The sequence below is a fragment of the Bidens hawaiensis genome, unplaced genomic scaffold, assembly GCF_021521415.1.
Source record: "Bidens hawaiensis isolate Kalapana, Puna unplaced genomic scaffold, B.hawaiensis_p1.1 tig00001412_1, whole genome shotgun sequence".
NCBI classification, from domain to species: domain Eukaryota; kingdom Viridiplantae; phylum Streptophyta; class Magnoliopsida; order Asterales; family Asteraceae; genus Bidens; species Bidens hawaiensis.
This window is the reverse complement of record NW_027491079.1, coordinates 2,968,006-2,987,261: the sequence shown is the minus strand read 5'-3', so window position 1 is coordinate 2,987,261 and position 19,256 is coordinate 2,968,006. Positions and strand designations below refer to the sequence as shown.

The window sequence follows — 19,256 nt, the reverse complement described above, 5'->3', positions numbered from 1 at the left end:
TCGTGTTTGGCTCGTTTACAAACCATATTGTGGGATAATATTTACCATTATTATGGGATAATATTTACCATTAATGTTCCTGATTTCCTGCCCCTAAACATGACTAGAATCATGCTTAAATATTGTTTACGTTTTTCCTATTTAAGAATCATTGTCTGTAATTGATTCAATATGACATCATATACCAAGATTTTATATGGTATCAGAGCGATTGTTCCTAACACGCTCAACCAAAATCCACAAACCCAAAAATTGCTGATCAGCATGGCCAATGACAAAGAAGAAACCTAGAAAACAGTCAACAACCCAGGCTCCGATCATACCTCGCCCTACTATCTGCATCCGTCTGATTTCCCCAGGCAGATGCATGTGAACGAGGCCCTGAATGATAACAACTTTCTCGATTGGGTTCAAGAGATGGAGACTTTTTTGTTTGCGAAAAACAAAATAGGATTCGTCAATGGAACCATAAAGAAACCAGAGACAACACATGACAACCACATGTTCTGGCTTCGTTGCGACGCCATGATAAGAGGATGGCTAACTACTGCCATGGATAAAGAGATTCGGGTTAGCGTAAAATACGCAAACTCTGCCGAAGATATGTGGGCGGATCTGCATGAACGCTTTGTGAAAGATAATGCCCCTAGGGCTTACAAACTAAAACGGCTCTTAGCCATGACGAAGCAAGACCGATCTTCTGTGTCAGCGTACTACACCCGATTAAAGACCCTGTGGAACGAAATCGGTACTGCTTTTTCTGTCCCTAAATGTTCTTGTGCTGGTTGTACGTGTGGCATGAGCAAAAGGTTAACCGAGTCCAGTAACAAAGAAAGGATGTACGAATTCCTTCTTGGATTGGACAACGAATTTTCAACCATTAGAACACAGATCCTTGCAATAAAACCAACACCTTCCTTGGGAGAGGCATTCCGTCACGTTTCAGAAGATGAGTAACAAAGGGCTGTATCCGCGGGCAAAAGAACGAACATCGACTCCACTGCATTCCAAGCTTCCATGAAGAGAGAAGGGTCTGTTGGGTCACAGAACAGGATTGTACACAAATCCAGCAAGAAACCCAACAATGACAAGATAGACCATTGTGATTATTGTGGAAAAGATGGGTATAGGTGTGATGGGTGTTTCAAGCTTGTCGGGTACCTAGAATGGTGGCCTAGGAAGGGAAAAACCGAGAAGAAAAATCCCAAAGCGGCATATGCTGAAGAAAGTCCGTTACCAGGGATGAGCAATGAACAGTACCGGCAGTTCCTGAGCATGTTCAGAAACGAAGGACCGGCACAAACATCATTAACAGACAACTTCGCAGGTAAAATTAAACGCGAAGGTAAGTGGCTCATTGACTCAGGTGCTTCGGTACATATAACACACAGAAAAGAATGGCTTGACAACCAAGTGAAGGTATCTAATGAGATGCCTGTTTCAATTCTAAATGGGTCTTTAATTCTAGTGGAAGGGAAAGGAACTTGCACTTTGCCAAATGGTTTAAAAATAAAGAATGTTTTGCACGTTCCCAAGTTCACGTGCAACCTTTTATCTGTTAGCCGCTTATCAAACGATTTACAATGTGCTGTAACCTTCTTCCCAACCTTTTGTACCATGCAGGACCTGAGAACGAGGAGATTGATTGGAGCGGGTGAGTGCAAAAATGGTCTTTATGAGGTGGACATGGTGGGTAGTGAAAGAAGAGCTATGATGGTGACTCTGGATGTTTGGCATAGACCTTTGGGACACGCATCACGAGACAAACTTTCACGTTTTGATTTTATTGATTTTCCTTCAGAGACTAGTATGTTATTTTGTGATTCTTGTGTTAAAGCTAAACATAAAAGATTACCTTTTCCTGTTAGTAATATTAAAACTGAGGATTGCTTTGAGCTTTTACATTGTGATATATGGGGGAAATACAGGACACCTTCACTTACTCAGGCGAGATATTTTCTTACCATTGTCGACGATTATAGTCGGGCTGTTTGGGTGTTCCTTTTGAAACATAAAAGTGAGGCAAGCAAACGTCTCATTTATTTTTACAAATTTGTCAAAACCCAAGTTTCTAAACCTATAAAACCCATTCGGTGTAATAACGGTGGGGAGTTCACCTCAAACCGTATGACAAAATTTTCGCCGAATGTGGTATCCTTCTTGAAACCACTTGCCCACATACGCCTTAACAAAACAGTGTCTTGGAAAGGAAGCACCAACACCTTCCCAGAAACAGCCCGTTCACTTAGGTTTGAGGCCAATCTACCAAAGCGGTTCTGGGGGGAGTGCATTTTAACCGTTGCTCACATTATAAATCATCTCCCATCCAAAGTCATAAACAACAAAACCCCATATGAAATAATTTACAAAAGAAACCAATTTTTGATCTTTTGAGGGTCTTCGGTTGTCTCGCCTACTATAGAAATACAGATACAGACGGAGACAAGCTGGAAGAAAGGGGAAGCCAGGGATATTCCTCGGTTAACCTATGGGAACAAAGGGTTACAAGGTTTTTGATGCACAGAAAAATAAGATAATTGTTTCAAGGGATGTGAAATTTATTGAAAACATTTTCCCTTACAAAACCAATGAAACTCGTTGCCTTGACAAAGATGATGGGATTTTTAGCTTCCCACCTTGGTATTATGAAGATTGTAAAAGGGAGTCAGGTAAAAATGATTCCGCTGCAGATAATATAGGGGATGATGATCACATAGAAATGGAAGCAACCGAGCCGAGAGAAGAAGGAGTTGACGTCGAATCCACTGAACCGGTGGGTTTTGAACCAGAAACATGTCAAACCGAGTCTACTAAACCCGTGACTTCAGAATCCCCACGGACGAATGAAACCGAGCCATTGGGTCCTGAACCCGTAGCTAGAGAAAGAAGAGAAAGGATAAGATCCAAACGTCTTGATGGGTTTGATATAACGCTACCACCCTCCCTCGACCATGCACCATCCACCTTTGATTGACGCTCCTCGACGGTACACCCTATGTCTCATTATGTATCTTATGATAAATTTTCACATTCTCACAAAGTTTTTTTTATCGGCCATCGACAATAACGATGAGCCAAAAACATTTCATCAAGCCGTGCAGAATGAAAACTAGAGGACGGCTATGAAACGTGAGATTGAGGCCCTTGAAATGAATGGAACATGGACTCTTGAAGATTTGCCTGAAGGAAAGAAAGCCATTGATTCCAAGTGGGTGTACAAGGCAAGTACAAACCAAATGGAGATATTGAAAGATACAAGGCTCGTTTGGTCGCTAAGGGCTTTACACAAATGGAAGGGGTCGACTTCCATGACACCTTTGCCCCCGTTGCAAAATTGGTCACAGTTCGAACTATGTTGGCTGTTGCGGTCAAGAGAAATTGGTTGGTTCACCAATTGGATGTAAACAATGCGTTTCTCCATGGAGACTTACATGAAGAAGTTTACATGAAAATATCTCAAGGCTTTGAGAAAGAAAAAGGGAACAAAGTGTGTCGGTTGAGAAAATACTTGTATGGTCTTAAGCAAGCATCGAGAAATTGGTACTATAAATGCACCGTGGCTCTTCTTGAAGGCGGGTTCAGACAGTCCAAGGCAGATCACTCTATGTTCATATTTAACAAGGGAGAAACATATGTTGCTGCCTTAATCTATATAGACGATGTGATTTTGGTGGGCAACAATGCCAGCAAGATAAGCGAAATAAAATCCTTTTTGAATGAACGCTTCAGCATCAAGGACCTTGGAAGTCTCAAATATTTTTTGGGGATCGAAGTCACTCGAATAGAAGAAGGCATGGTTCTCAGTCAAAGAAAGTATACACTTGATATTCTTGAAGACACTGGCATGCTTGGTTGTCGCCCTAGTCATATGCCTATGGAACAAAATCTGAAGTTAAGAAAGGGGGAAGAGGAAGACCGTATTGATGCGGGTCATTATCGTCGGCTTGTTGGGCGACTTCTCTATCTTCAAGCCACCTGTCCGGGCATTGCACACTCTGTTAGTCTTCTAAGACAATTCATGGCTGATCCTCGTCAAATCCATCTTGATGTAGCGACCAGGGTCCTTCGCTATTTGAAAGCAACAGCCCGTCAGGGGATTCTACTCCCCAAGAAAGGGGGAAACAATCTTGTTGCATACACAGATTCAGATTGGCTTGGGTGTCCTATCACTAGAAGATCTAGGACCGGATATCTCCTCCTCCTTGGAGGCGCTCCTGTATCTTGGAAATCCAAGAAGCAATCCGTTGTATCATGGTCATCTGCAGAAGCTAAGTATAGAGCCATGGCTACTACCGTTAGCGAAATCATTTGGATGAGGTGGCTTCTCAAGGATTTCGACACCATTCAAGCGGCACCCACAACTCTCTTTTGTGATAACCTTGTGGTCAAACACATTGCCAACAATCCTGTCTTCCATGAACGTACCAAACACGTGGAAATGGATTGCTACTTTGTTCGTGAACGAGTAGAATCAAAAGAGATTGAGCCACTTCATATCAACACTAAACTCCAAATAGCAGACATATTCACCAAGGCACTTGGATCAAAGCAGTTGTAGACGTTACTTGGCAAGTTGGGTGTTCGTAACCTTCACACTCCAACTTGAGGGGGAATATTGTGGGATAATATTTACCATTATTATAGGATAATATTTACCATTAATGTTCCTGATTTCCTGCCCCTAACCATGACTAGAATTATGCTTCCATATTGTTTACGTTTTTCCTATTTAAGAATCCTTGTCTGTAATTGATTCAATAGGAAATAATATACCAAGATTTTATATATCGAGCCAATCAGTTTGCTTACATACCCAAGTTGAAATCGAACGGACATATTCCGAGAGATCGTCAAGCGTCGAGCAATTTGGACAACCATATATGTATATATGGAATTCTAAACATTTTCAATATTGGCCTCTCAATTCGGTTCACTCCAAATAAACAGCTTACACTAGTCAATATTTCATGATGTATTTGTCTTGATACAAGTGACAAGTTAATTGGAGGTAAACAATTCTGGTTGTAAAGTTGATATTAAGAAAAATTTTCACGCATAAAAGGCTAAAGTAATTGAATGTCGAAGGTTGGGATTAGATCTATACATTCGTACACATTTGATATTTATTTTCATTTATGTGGATGTCACGTGCTTTTCTTCAACAGTAACTAATCAAAGATTTTTATGTTGATCCGAATGTAGGACTGGCAAAACAAGTCTTGTCGTGTTAAAAAATTAGTGATAGTATAATTAACACAAGTATCAAACATGAATACGACTTATTTATCTCATTTACATATACTGTCTATAACACAGTTGTGTCTTTCATGTATTAAAAGAAGACATGATGAAAACATAGAATACTAATTTTAATTAATTAAAAAAGTTAAAAAATACCGTATTTTTTCATTAAACATGCTTAATTTTTTCTAAACAGGTCAGGTATTCCAGCGCTATCCGAAAGCTAGATATTTTGTTTGGTTCTTAAATAAGCATAAGAGAGAAAAGAGCGTTTCAATTTATTGGAAAAAAAAAGAAAAAACAATTTAAATATAAGTAAAAGCTATAACAATTCTAGGTCACATATTCAATGGAATATGCATGAGTTTATTGAATTCAAATTTCAATCTTTTATTTGAAAAATAGATTATATATGTTTCAAGTTATTAATTATTTAATTTGGTCCTCTTTTTCTCTATACGGTTATCAGGCATACAAAGTATAAGAAAATGAGGATGTGACATGATATGTATACACTTGAATTTACTAGTGGTCCTTTTGTCTATTTATATGTGGTTCTGAAGGTTGCATGTATCATTATAATAATTTATTTTTTTTTATAATCCAACTTCAGATATTTAAACACATCATTATAATAGTCAAACAGAATGTTCTAATACGGTTGCACGTATCTATATTTCAAGTTATTACTAATATAATCAGGCCCCTCTCTTTCCTTATCAGTTATTAGTCATACGAAGTATAAGAAAGTGAGGATGTGACATAATATGACGATGTGTGTATACTTGAACTTTACTAGTGATACTTTTGACCATTTATACGTGGTTTTAAGGGTTGCACGTATCATTATGATCACTTATTTTTTTATAATCAGACTTGAAAATTTTTGACACACAGTTATAATCGTCAAATAGAATGTTCTAATATATTAGGATTTTTCTTCGTAATCAATAATTGTTTAGTATGACTTTGAGTAGTATAGACTATATAGTAGACGTAGAGTACATCGTCTATGTGTTCGCCAATAACAGACTATAGTTAAGTTATGGTTTTGTAAACCATAAATAAAATTTAACTTTTAGTTACTATAGAATATAGATTACTCATCCTAGTATAGCGTAGTCTTATTAGTTATCATACTAACATTTATTTACTTTTTGTAATGACAATTTTGATTCGAGATGTTTACGATGAAAGGTCTGAACCTAGTTATTTTGGGAGATCTTTCAGACGCCTTATCACTAGCTAATCATTTTATTCATTTTTCATGTGTTAAGCTTCTTGCAAAGTCACTAATTAGAATATTAGTCATATTCAAACACATTTAAATGTTGAGTTCTCTTATTCACAACCCGTACGTCCAAAATATGTTGGTAAGATTTAAGGTTGAATGCCTATTATGACTCGGAATCTCTTCTGTGCACGAGCCCTCCGACTTGTTAGGTAAAAAAAGGTAGATCCTTTTTAAAATTCTATAAAGGGATGAAATGAAAAAAGAAAATGTGTATTAGATGTGGAGGATGTACACATGGTCCAGTGACCAAATCACACTACGACTTGGACCAGGACATGCATGACCATTCAATCACATGGGCATGATCTTTTATAAAGGGGGTGGCCATGAAAGTAGTATCAAATAATCTAACTATTAATATGTAACCACTTCTTGATTACTGCATTAATTCTCATTAGTATTTGCTTCTGAGGCTTAGAAGCTAGTAGTCTAGTACAAGCATGATTAAAATTTGGGCCGAGCAGCCCAAACTGATTATCCCAATCCGTTAAATTAGTTGGTTCTCAATCATTAACAAACTTTTGAGAATCTTTTTCAGACAAAATCCTTTTTAGGTCGATAATATCTGAGAACAGTTATGAAGTGGAATCAACTATCTGACCATATAGTACCAATTTGTTTTCAGTCTCGTAGTGATATATATAGAAGCATACTTGAAGTTTAATCTAGTGACTGAAGCATAATGCTTTGGTTAAAATATTATTGTTTCATAAAAATTAAAGCTAATCCCGTTATGATCCCATCCAAGATGGAATGGTACTAAACCGGACTAAGAATAAGAGCACTCACAACCGATTCAGTAATCTAGTTTCAGCTCAATTACAGTTACGCTTGCTAGGCCAATGTTATTTTACTGATAAGTTTGCACACAACCATGAATTAACTTCGATCAAATATGTATCGTCCAGTCTTCCATGCAAACCAATATTATCCACTTTGCTAATAAGCACTCACAGATGTGTTATTAATTAGTCGCATGATTAGAAAAATTCCAAGTAGGTCACTCCTAGAATTATTTTCAATGAAACACGCTTAACTTTATACGATAGTTCTCCTCTCAATCTCATCTACAGCTATTGCACCCAAAACATGGTGGTAATACTTGAGATAAAACATTTCTTATTCGCAACATCTCCTTAAGTTTAAGGCAAATTGGAAATAAATAATCTTAACTTTTGTGTATTGGCCGATAATAATCCCAACTTTAAAAATCACTATCACCAGTCCCAATTTTCAACTATTTTTGTCTCAATGGACCTCCGTTAAAAAACAATTAACGCCGTTAAGTTTTTTTCCGAGTTTCAAGCCGATGTTTTAGAGATTTTGATCGGAAGAAAGATACGATTCGACTGATGTAAAACTTATCATAAAACGGTAATCCAAGCGACGAAACAATGTTTCAATTCGGATGTTTGAATTTCCGATTAACAAAACTCAAGTCATTTGAATCACTGTTTCGTGATAAGTTTTACATCAGTTGAAGCGTATCGTTCTTCCAATCAAAAGCATTAAAAACATCGGTTTGAAACTCGGAAAAAAAACCTAACGACGTTAGGTGTTTTTTAATAAAGGTCAATTGAGACAAAAATAGTTGAAAGTTGGGACCGTTAGTAGTGATTTTTAAAGTTAACATTATTATCAGTCAATACATAAAATTTGAGATTATTTATTTCTAATTTGCCTAAATTTAATAATAGAAACATAACTATTTTGGATTTTTTTAAGGTGCCATAAAATATGTGTCGGCAAGTTCAAGCGGCCATTTTAAGAATAAATAATACAACCAATAAAACAAAGTAAAATAAAGCAATCCGTTACTACAAACGTGTTTCTTTAATTTTAAATCCTAATAAAAACTTGCCACAAAATATCTTTACAAAAGGCTTAACTTACAAAAACGATGACGTCTTAATTTTCGATAATTATGATGCAACAATCATGTATTAATTGTCAACTTGGCTATATAATAGTGTGGCTGCAACTCTCTTTTAGCACCCCTCACTTCACATCCTCCCAATTATCTGCCTCAAACCAAGCCGAATAACGATGTGTGCTTCGAGTGAGATGCTGACAAATGGAACGAGAGATCCCGTTCCACCTCGAGGTGGGGTCATCAAGCAGATTTTGAAAGACGTAGCGAACGGTTGTGGTGGTCGAAACAAGTGCATCTAGCTAGCTAGCTAGTTGTTGGTTGGCTACCTTCTGTACATATGTTGGTACTAGATCTTGGTATGTTTAGATCAGGGTTTAAGTCCCAAGTGTTCTAGTTCTTGATATGTTTCTTGTGGTATCAACTATCCTCTTTCGGTTTATTGTACTAGAAGTAAGTTTTAATGTAAATATTTGTTATGTTTGGGTTCTCTTGTTTCTTATCTTATTGTTTAGCTTAGATTCGTTATTTCTTTCACTTTATTTTTTTTTTCATTAAATAAGATATATGAAGTTTGATAGCCGAAAAAACCTTTAATTTAGAAGTGGACAACCGGATACTGTCCGTTATTTGTTTTCCATCTGAATTGAAAAGCTACCCGTTCATCACACATGGTATCCTGTAAAAGATAGTACGTCTTGTGTAGGGGTATGGTACTAAACCCGGCTTACGACCTTAATTTATTATGTCTGGCTTATTTTATTATATGGACTAATACAATATTATTGGGCTGAGGGGGTTTTGTGGAGGTAACCCTAACTGGGCTAGGCCCATTAGGGTACCATGATGGTGGCCATGAGGCTCCCTATATAAGGAGGTCTCCACCTCCTTATTAAGGGTGATTATTGTTGTTCTCAATAAGAGCCACCACCATAACCATTTTTGTGTCTGTAAACAAGATATCCTCGAGATTTCTTAGCAGTCACCTCCACACCCCCAAAAGCCATTGCAGATCTCAAGCTACCAGAGAAGAAGATGAAGTTGTGGTTCGTTTATCTCGAACACCGAGGAACATCGTCTTGGATCAGGTCAGATTCATTTCATGTTTCTTCATTGGCGCCATCCGTGGGACGGCAATGAGCTACCCTTCGATTTTCGTCTCGGTTCTCAGATCTGTTCATCCAAGAAAAATCCAGATCTGGAAGTTTATAGAAAAATGCTTCAAGATTTGTTCTATTAAAGCTCAAAAAGATCCATAGATCTAAAAGATGCTTCCAGATCTGTGCAAAAATGAAGCTGAAAAAGATTTGTAGATCCAAAAAAAGAAACTACCTGATTCGGACGGTCAAGCCACCGGATCTGTGATAGTTTTAAATTCTCTCCACTCCGAGCTTCAGATCTATCTAGATCTGGTTTACAGATCTAGATCTAGGTTATAGATCTAGCGAACAAGACTCCCGACGCCGTGCATGCGCGCCCGCGAGTCATCACTTCGCCGTCATGCATGCGCTCCCGCGGAAACAAACATGTGGGTTGGAAGACGACTCCATGCCTTTGGCGCAGAAGATTCCACCGCTATGCATGCGCGTCTGCAAAAACCCACCATGCGGGTCGGAAGACAACTCCATGCCTTTGGTTTTGCGCAGAAGACTTCACCGCCATGCATGCGCGCCCGCGAGTCACCACTCCGCCGCCATGCATGCGCACTGCCGAGGATCAAGATTCCGCAGCCATGCATGCGTGCAGCCGCGGATCAACACTCCACCGCCCGTGGAAGGTTTCGTCACCATGCATCAGCGCGTCGCGGCTGATGCACCACCATGCATGCGTGCAGCCGCGGATCAACACTCCACCACCTATAAAAGATTCCAACGCCATGCATGTGCATTCAACTCTTCGCCATGCATGCGTACTCAACTCTCCGCCATGCATGCGCGCTCAACTTTCAGCCGCTATGCATGTGCACCCGCGGATCACCACTCCGCCGCCATGCATGTGTCACATCGGAGGAACACTCCTCGCCATGCATGCGCCGCCTCGGAGGAGACCGCATTGGAGGAACACTCCGACGCCTTGCATGCGCAACCCCGCGGATCAACAACCCGCCATCATGCATGCGCGCCGCCTCGGATGATGTATTCCGCCGCTATGAACAGGCGCCCTGCGAAACAACTCCCGCCATGCATGCGCGCTCAACTCCCGCCATGCATGCGCGCCCAACCCTAAAAAGACATTCTTAATCGCGGAGAAGGTGACAAGAAAGAAGGCGGCGGAGAGCCTAACAAACCTTTACCAAGAATATGGACTCCCCTCACCAAACTAATATGCTTTCTATTACCTTTTGCATACATGTTTCACACTTCCCTTTATTAATTTTGAGCAATATGACAACATTGTATTGACATCAAACTAAAAATAAAACGAAGTAAAACATACATGCGCGAGCTCCAAGCTCAGACGCGTTGACGAGTTTTAACTCTAAAACGTCAGGGTCTTAGCCCAATAATATGAGCCTTAGCTCAAATTACTCATAGCATCCATCCTACGTATTGCGCAGCTGGACCATAAAAATACCTAAGCACAACTAAGGCAAAACACATGCCAAAGCATAGTTGTTAAGGTCTCAGGTCGGGGCCGCGCATGGGATTATAATGGATATAGGCAGAGTAACACATACTGACACGTAAAGGCTAAAAAACTCATTCATAATTCCATATAATAAATGCACGATAACGTCGCGCAAAAAAGGAATAATGAAATGCCAAAGCACGTGTCAGCATATTCAGAATATCGCAAAATAACTTGAAATATGACAACTGTTAAGGATTAAGTAAAAATAATTTCCTTACAACCTTGTTCAAGTTTCAATGTGTAAGCATACCTTATATTCAACAAGCACAAGCATGCGCCACCGCGGTTCGATACACCGCCATCACGCATGCGCCACCGCGGTTCGATACACCGCCATCACGCATGCGCCACCGCGGTTTGATACACCGCCATCACGCATGCGCCACCGCGGTTCGATACACCGCCATCACGCATGCGCCACCGCGATTCAATACATCGCCACCACGCATGCGCCACCACAGTTCAGTACATCGCCACCACGCATGCGCCACCGTGGTTCAATACATTTCCACCATACATGCGCACAGTCGCGGATTAACATTCCGTCAACATTCATACGCGCCACGACAAGTGAACCTCGCCACCGCGTAATGTCATTGCGCCACCACGCGTACACGCCACCGCGGATAATCATCTGGCCGCCATGGTGCATGCCACCATGCATGAGTTCCACCGCCATGAAGCAGCAGCGCGCTATCACGCATGCGCGCTGGCGCCGTGCACACGAAGGTCTGACACATAACGTCTCCATCTCTGATGCACGTCAACACCAACCAACCACATGCATCGACGATTCGTTTTAACCAAAGAGATGGAATTTCGCGCAAGCGCGTACAAGAAAAGAAAAAGAAAAAAACAAGCCCTATTAAAAAAGCAAATTATTAAGTCTAATATCTATTTTACCTCGCTCGCGCGAGACAAGACACACATTAGACTGGGGGGGCTTGTAGGGGTATGCACCCGCCTTAACATCGAGCGGAGCTGGTCAACCCACAAGATATAGACAAGAGGCTTGAAATCAGGATGTCATGAAGACACAAAGCCAAAACCTATGCGCGTAGCGCATATCACATATGCTCACGCATCACATATGCTCACGCATATCACATCTGCGCGTGGCGCATATCACATGCTCACGCATATTACATATGCTTACGCATATCACATGCACACAACACACATTTAGTGTGAGAATAAAGAGAAGACCTTGCGCATCCTCGGGATAGGCACATAAAGGCCGCGCGTAAGCGACACAACAAATGAGACAACAGTCTAATCCAAATCAGGATAAGGACAACCATGATTGTACTCATCAGACAACCTTCCAGAAGGTATCTTTTAAGGAATAAAGAATGTGCTGATGTTGACAGCATACAAAAATATGCAAAATTTGTATGCTTAAAAGTGAAAAGTGAAAAGTATAACAAGAAGGTATTTTTATTGCCACTGCCAATAAAAATTAGGTATCTTTTAAGCAAAGCCCATATGCCACCGCGTGATGGCACATGGGTCAGGTGAAATACCTTGGTCAGAGAATAATCAATGAAAAAGCACCAAGTGTCCTAAGTACACGTGACGCGAAGCAATAGGAGGAGGCCAAAAAGGCCCTAATTGGGTCTGAGCCCAATCATTGGAAACCCTAATACTATAAATACCACACCACCTCCACAGTTGAAGCCTGGCAAGAAAATATATTCTAAGTCCTTTACTCATTTTCACAACACACCGCCATGCATGCGCTCGCGGACCAACATTTCACCGCCATGCATGCGCACTCACGGATCACCACTCCGATGCCATACAAGTGCGTTGCGGACGAACTCTCCCGGCCATGCATGCGCCGCATCGGAGGAACACCCCTACGCCATGCATGCGCAGTGCTGAGGGTCAAGACTCTAACGCCATGCATGCGCACGCAACCCTTCGCCATGCATGTGCGCTCAACTCTCCGCCATGCATGCGCGCTCAACTCCCGACATGCATGCGCGCTCAACTTTCAGCCGCTATGCATGCGCGCCCGCGGATCGCCACTCCGCCGCCATGCGTACGCGACCTTGGATCACCACTCCGCCTCCATGCATGTGCGCACCGCAGATCAACACTCCGTTAGACCAACACCGATCACTAAAGAACGCATACATCTTCGCAACGCAACTTTTTAAAATCGACAAACTGGGGCGGAGGTCTTATTCTGCTCCGACACGACATCCCTTACAAATTTGTGGGTCTTCGAACAAGAAACAGTTAGCTATATAAATAATATTATAGCATGTCAGTAGTGCAACGTAAGCATTGTCAGTATCGTCACATGTCACATGACAACAAAGTCTTGATGGGGGAATTAATTTTCAAATTTTCAAAACAGCCCCCTCAACTCTTGAGTCATATTTATTATGATAACAAAATAAGGATTTAAGCTGTTGACATTTACCCCCCTCTACAAGCATAACAAGGAAACCTTCCGCGATCTGAAAGAAGTCTCGCGTCAGAGGCGCGGAACACTTGCGTTAGAGGCGTGGAACTCTCATGACAAAGCGAAAACAATTCTCGCGTCAGAGGCACGAAACACTCGTGTCGGAAGCGTGGAATCCTCGCGGCCAAATCCCAGAACGCTAACAATAGCACATGCTTGGTTACAAATTCCTCAAGTAAGTGAATTACTTCACAAGTTTTTACAAAACCTCAAACTTTTTGCCTATATTGATTTGGTTTAACAATCAAAATAAAACAAAACGAAAAGTATGAGTATATAAGAATTGCATGAAATGGCACAAAAATTGTGCTTATATTAATGCAGAACACACGACTACGCGCCGAATACATAGGTTTGGGAATCCTCATAGACCCATACGGCTACGCGCCATACTTAAAGGTTGGGAATCCTCATAAACCCATACGGCTACGCGCCATACTTAAAGGTTGGGAATCCTCATAAACCCATACGGCCACGCGCCAAACTTAAAGGTTGGGAATCCTCATAAACCCATACGGCTATAGCGCCAAACTTAAAGGTTGGGAATCCTCATAAACCCATACGGCTACGCACCAAACATAAAGGTCGGGAGCCTAATAATATCCCAAAAGGCCACGCGCCAAACATAAAGGTCGGGAGCCTAATAATATCCCACATGGCCACGCGCCAAACATAAAGGTCGGGAGCCTAATAATATCCCAAACGGCCACGCGCCAAACATAAAGGTCGGGAGCCTAATAATATCCCAAACGGCCACGCGCCAACGTAGGTTGGGCACACCTCATAATTTGCCCGAGGATGGGAACCTTGTAACACATCCACTGTTAGTTTATATGTTTTTGCAGGCTCGGCTACGAGTCGCGCAAGCACCTATGGCATTATTATTATTATCTGGCCGTTTGTGCCTCCATTATTATTTTGAAGACAAGCCGGGATAGTCATCCTGCGTAGAAGAGGCCCTTGTGGGCCAATCATTATCATCATATTATAGCTCATAAGCCGCAACTCGCGCATGCTTCATTATTTTATAGCTCGTAAGTCGCCTCGCGCGCAAGCTTCATTATTTTCATAGCTCGTAAGCTGCCTCGCGCGCAAGTTGCATTACATTATTATCGAGATGCGCACTCTATCTTTTATCAGGCCCCGCGCCACTATTGTTATGATGCGTGCCATATCTTATTCATGCCAGTGCACCATTATTATCATAAGGATCACAACATGTCACCATCATGGAGAAAACCTCTCAAAACTAAAAGACAATAAAGACAAGGCCGGAAAAAAAAAAAACCCGCCTCATATCCTAACACACCTTATGAAGTCCAGCGCTCCACCTAAACGCTTGCACGCCTAGGAGCAACACTGGACTTGGGGGGCTTGTAGGGGTATGGTACTAAACCTGGCTTACGACCTTAATTTATTATGTCTGGCTTATTTTATTATATGGACTAATACAATATTATTGGGCTGAGGGGGTTTTGTGGAGGTAACCCTAACTGGGCTAGGCCCATTAGGGTACCATGATGGTGGCCATGAGGCTCCCTATATAAAGAGGTCTCCACCTCCTTATTAAGGGTGATTATTGTTGTTCTCAATAAGAGCCACCACCATAACCATTTTTGTGTCTGTAAACAAGAGATCCTCGAGATTTCTTAGCAGTCACCTCCACACCCCCAAAAGCCATTGCAGATCTCAAGCTACCGGAGAAGAAGATGAAGTTGTGGTTCGTTTATCTCGAACACCGAGGAACATCGTCTTGGATCAGGTCAGATTCATTTCATGTTTCTTCATCTTGGATCTGTCGCCACGTATGCCATCTTGTTTATACCGGGAGACACTTCTTATGACATGTCTCATTCTCTATATATTTGTTCGGAGTTCGTTCTTTTTCTTTCTAAACTTTTAAGATTTACATATATGTCGTATATTTGCTTTATATATGAAGACGCTATATATATATATATATATATATATATATATATATATATATATATATATATATAAACGCGACTAGTAATTTATATAATATAGATGATCTTCTATTTGTTTATTAATTAAAAGTAAGGTTTGTGTTACTTTGTTGACCATGTATCGTTCATATTGTTTAATCAAAATAGATGTTTCAGTTATAGGAATTAAATTTCTTTATCTGATTTTTAGCTCTCCAGTATTGGCATAAGTGACATGTAAATGATTAGGTATGGCATATGTATATATGCTTGCTTAGCTTATATACATCATATATATTTAGGTTTATAGTTGTCTTTGTGATTTGCGTATTCAAACCACGAATCCTATTCCATAAAGAAAATAAGTCGTTTAATCGATCATCATATTACAAACAATCATCAACTCTAGCCAAAACTTTTTAAGACGATCACCGGTTGGGCAACTGGATGAAAAAGAAGAAACAGGTGGATGGAGGTTAGCGTTTTTAATAATTTCATATATTTTTTTTAACTAAAGAAGTGTATTTGTAATTTAAAGAAAAATAAAAAGAATAATGTTAACAAAAGTTAGCATTATAACAAAAACATGTTACTCATATATATCTCAATCATACAACGTTTAATAGTTAGGCCTTAACGTTGTGATTAGAGCCAAATGTTAAGGACTACATCTGACTTGTTGATTTCCTTTTGGCCTGCGAACATAGTTCGATCATTTAATTCGATTCAAATAAACAAGTTAAACATGCTAGATTATAACATCTGTTACGGTCACCATTGCCTCCACTGCCAATACCCGTAGCCACTAGCCACATAAGATGAGTCTATCCTATTATCTGAGGTGGACCTATTGGCTTAGAAGGCTAGGCAAGGGCTTAGGGCCACTAAAAGAATAAGGCTCTCAAATTTCCCTTTTTTTTAAAATGGTTACATATGTGTATTGGAATTGGAACGCAAAAAATAATTTTCATCCTAGATGTGTAGAAGACCAAAAACAAATGAAACCGAATCAATAAAATAATGTCCATGACCCACCTTCAGACAGAAAATCATACATTGCTAAATTATTATTTATCATTGTTAGGTATTTAGCTATTTTTTCCATTTATCATTTCTCTTAAGTATCACACAATACGATTTAGGTGGTAATGATAATAGATAATAGATAATGCATTATGATTGTTATTAAGCTTTTGCATTAAACTAAAATAGCATTGCTATTTCATATTATTATCGATCCCAATCTCAAAAAAATAGGATGGTTCACATCTAAAAGTTTTTTAAAGTGCCCACAACTTTTTACTTCGTTTAGGGCCTTCAAAATTATTAAACCGCCCTGTCGTATATTTCTTCTCTTTTTCTAAAGCCACACATTTTAATGCATGGAATACTAATTAGTATGGACCGTTTTTACATTGTTGGTAATCAATAATCTAACTCTCAACTTTATCTATATATACAATAATCAATTATTTGAGGTTGAGATTTCTTTGTGGCTTTGCTACCATATCGTCCTTTTGGACAATAACGAGGTGGACCAGTGGGCGATTTAAGGGTGAGGGACCCTGATTTCACTTTACAAATATCCATGCATGGACCATTTTCAACTAAAACATATATAGGAAAAAAAAACATATTATAGTTATCAAATTGAATATATCCTGATTTTTTTTATTTTTTAAAACGACGACTTTTTTTGTATTTAGGATAAATCGAAGTCACCTTTAATATATATAAACGCAACTCTCAAGCAGTCTTTTGAAAAGAAGTGACTGAACCTACGAGCATGATTCTCTAGTCCAAGCCTCTTAACAAAACATAAAGTGCCACATTGCACCTACGAGTTAAGGTGTTTCGTACCTTTAAATCTCCATTTATTCTTTTGTTTAAGTAAACAATATAAATGCAGGGCTTTTACATATAAACCATTTCAAGGTTAATTACTTTCTCATGTATGAGATAAGTTCCTGCACTTTTGATCCCATTTTTGCAACTTTCTTTGATTCAAACACACAAATTTAGTAACAATATGCCATTCACCTTAGTTAGCGTTGTTTTAGTCATGATTAGTTTGTTACTGAAGAAATACTGGTTCAACCCTTGGTCTAATCACTTAGTCCTTAGGTTGAGGTCAAGTATTTTCCACGGGGGTTTAAATGTAATCCGGCTAATCTGAGTGTAAGCACATGCAAAATAGAACACCGTTAGCTTGTTAAGAGAAGGAGAGGGGGGGGGGGGGTCTTCTCGTAACCACCCTCCGGCATAAGAATAAGTATGGGAGATTAAGTAAACAAAGAATATCAATAATCGCGGAGCACTAGAGAGTGCTCTCGCCCTAAAGTTCGGATCCCTTTACCTTTGAGGTTTGAGTGATATTTATAGCCGGATTGGAGGAGAGAAGATATGAATCGTCTGCCATGTCAGGAATTTCACCCATCAGAGATTTCCCACGTGCGCCTGGAAGGTTGATGGTTAAACAGTTGACTGATGGTGATGTTTGTACTATGTAGTACTATCAGCTATGTGTTGTCATTCCCTTATTGTCTAAGTGTCCCATTCATTAAGATACTTCATTTTTGCACTATACCAATGAAGATCTTTGACGCTACATTTCCCAAGGTGTCAAGGAATGTTTGGCGCATAACGGGATGTAACCCAACGCCTAAAGGTGCGCTTTAATGCTTGGATGGGTTTTATACCCTGCCTCTTCAGTTATGATTGCATAGTAGGGTGCAAACCCCACAAATGATATCTAGATTAGTAACTAGTACATGTAATTATGTCTTAGATCCATAGACAATGTTTGTTACCAGCGAATGTTCTTGTGTTAAATTTTTGGAAAAATTCTCAAAATAAGCATTTATGAAAACAAATTTCTAGTTTTAGGTATCATTTGCAAAAAATTCCAGAATTAGGTATTATAAAATAGTCGTGACGAGTAGTTTGTAGAAACCAATTATAACTTGCCAAATGTCCTTAAACTAATTGTAATGAGCATGTTCACCAATCATTTACTCGTTACGACTAAATAAGTTTCATGCCTCGTAATCAACGCCCACGAGTAATTCATAAGTCCTTTAGTCGCGACGAGTGGATTATAAGGTTAAACTAGTTGCGACGAGTTAACTACTAATAAACTACTCGTGTAGGGAATGTAAACCGGGTAAACTAGTCGTCGCGACTAAAGGACTTATGAATTACTCGTGTGCATTGATCACGAGGCATGAAACTTATTTAGTCGTGACGAGTAAATGATTAGTGAACGTGCTCATTATGGTTAATTTAAGGACACGCAGCAAGTTTTAATTGTTTCTACAAACTACTCGTCACGACTAGTTTATAATACATATTTCTAGAATTTTTTGCAAATGATACCTAAAACTATAAATTTGTTTTCATAAATACTTATTTTGGAAATTTTTCTTAAATTTTATGTGTTCTTATATTTACTTGCTTTTCTTATGTCAATGTTACCACCTTTTTTCTGCTTTGGTATGAGAATTCAGGACTGATGACAAGTATTAAATAAAACATTTAGTTTAAGTTTAGAATTTAAATAAGATTTATTATTACTTTTTAAGATATTAAGAGATATGGATTAATAAAATAATTTATATTATACTTATAAAATATCACCATCAATCGAGTCTAGGATTTATTTATGTATTTATTTATTTTTGTTTTATTTCATATTCATTAGTTACTTTTACACTTTCGGAGTTGGAGCTATTATTTCCAGGATTAGGCAATCCAAATACACCCACTAAATTTCTTGTTCGCCATGGAGATGGAAAGTGAAAA

The 19,256-nt window shown here is 39.4% G+C and overlaps 1 protein-coding gene across 1 annotated transcript; it reads left to right on the top strand.

Annotated features, from left to right (window-relative positions):
* Positions 1-363: 363 nt before the first annotated feature.
* Positions 364-957, top strand: LOC143575246 (uncharacterized). Its single transcript, XM_077059673.1, has one exon. The coding sequence runs from the start codon at positions 364-366 to the stop codon at positions 955-957; it is 594 nt and encodes a 197-aa protein (XP_076915788.1).
* The last annotated feature ends 18,299 nt before the right edge of the window (positions 958-19,256 follow it).

Excerpts from the sequence above, each read along its gene's own strand:
- LOC143575246 (XM_077059673.1), top strand. The coding sequence starts at position 364 with ATGCATGTGAACGAGGCCCTGAATGATAACAACTTTCTCGATTGGGTT.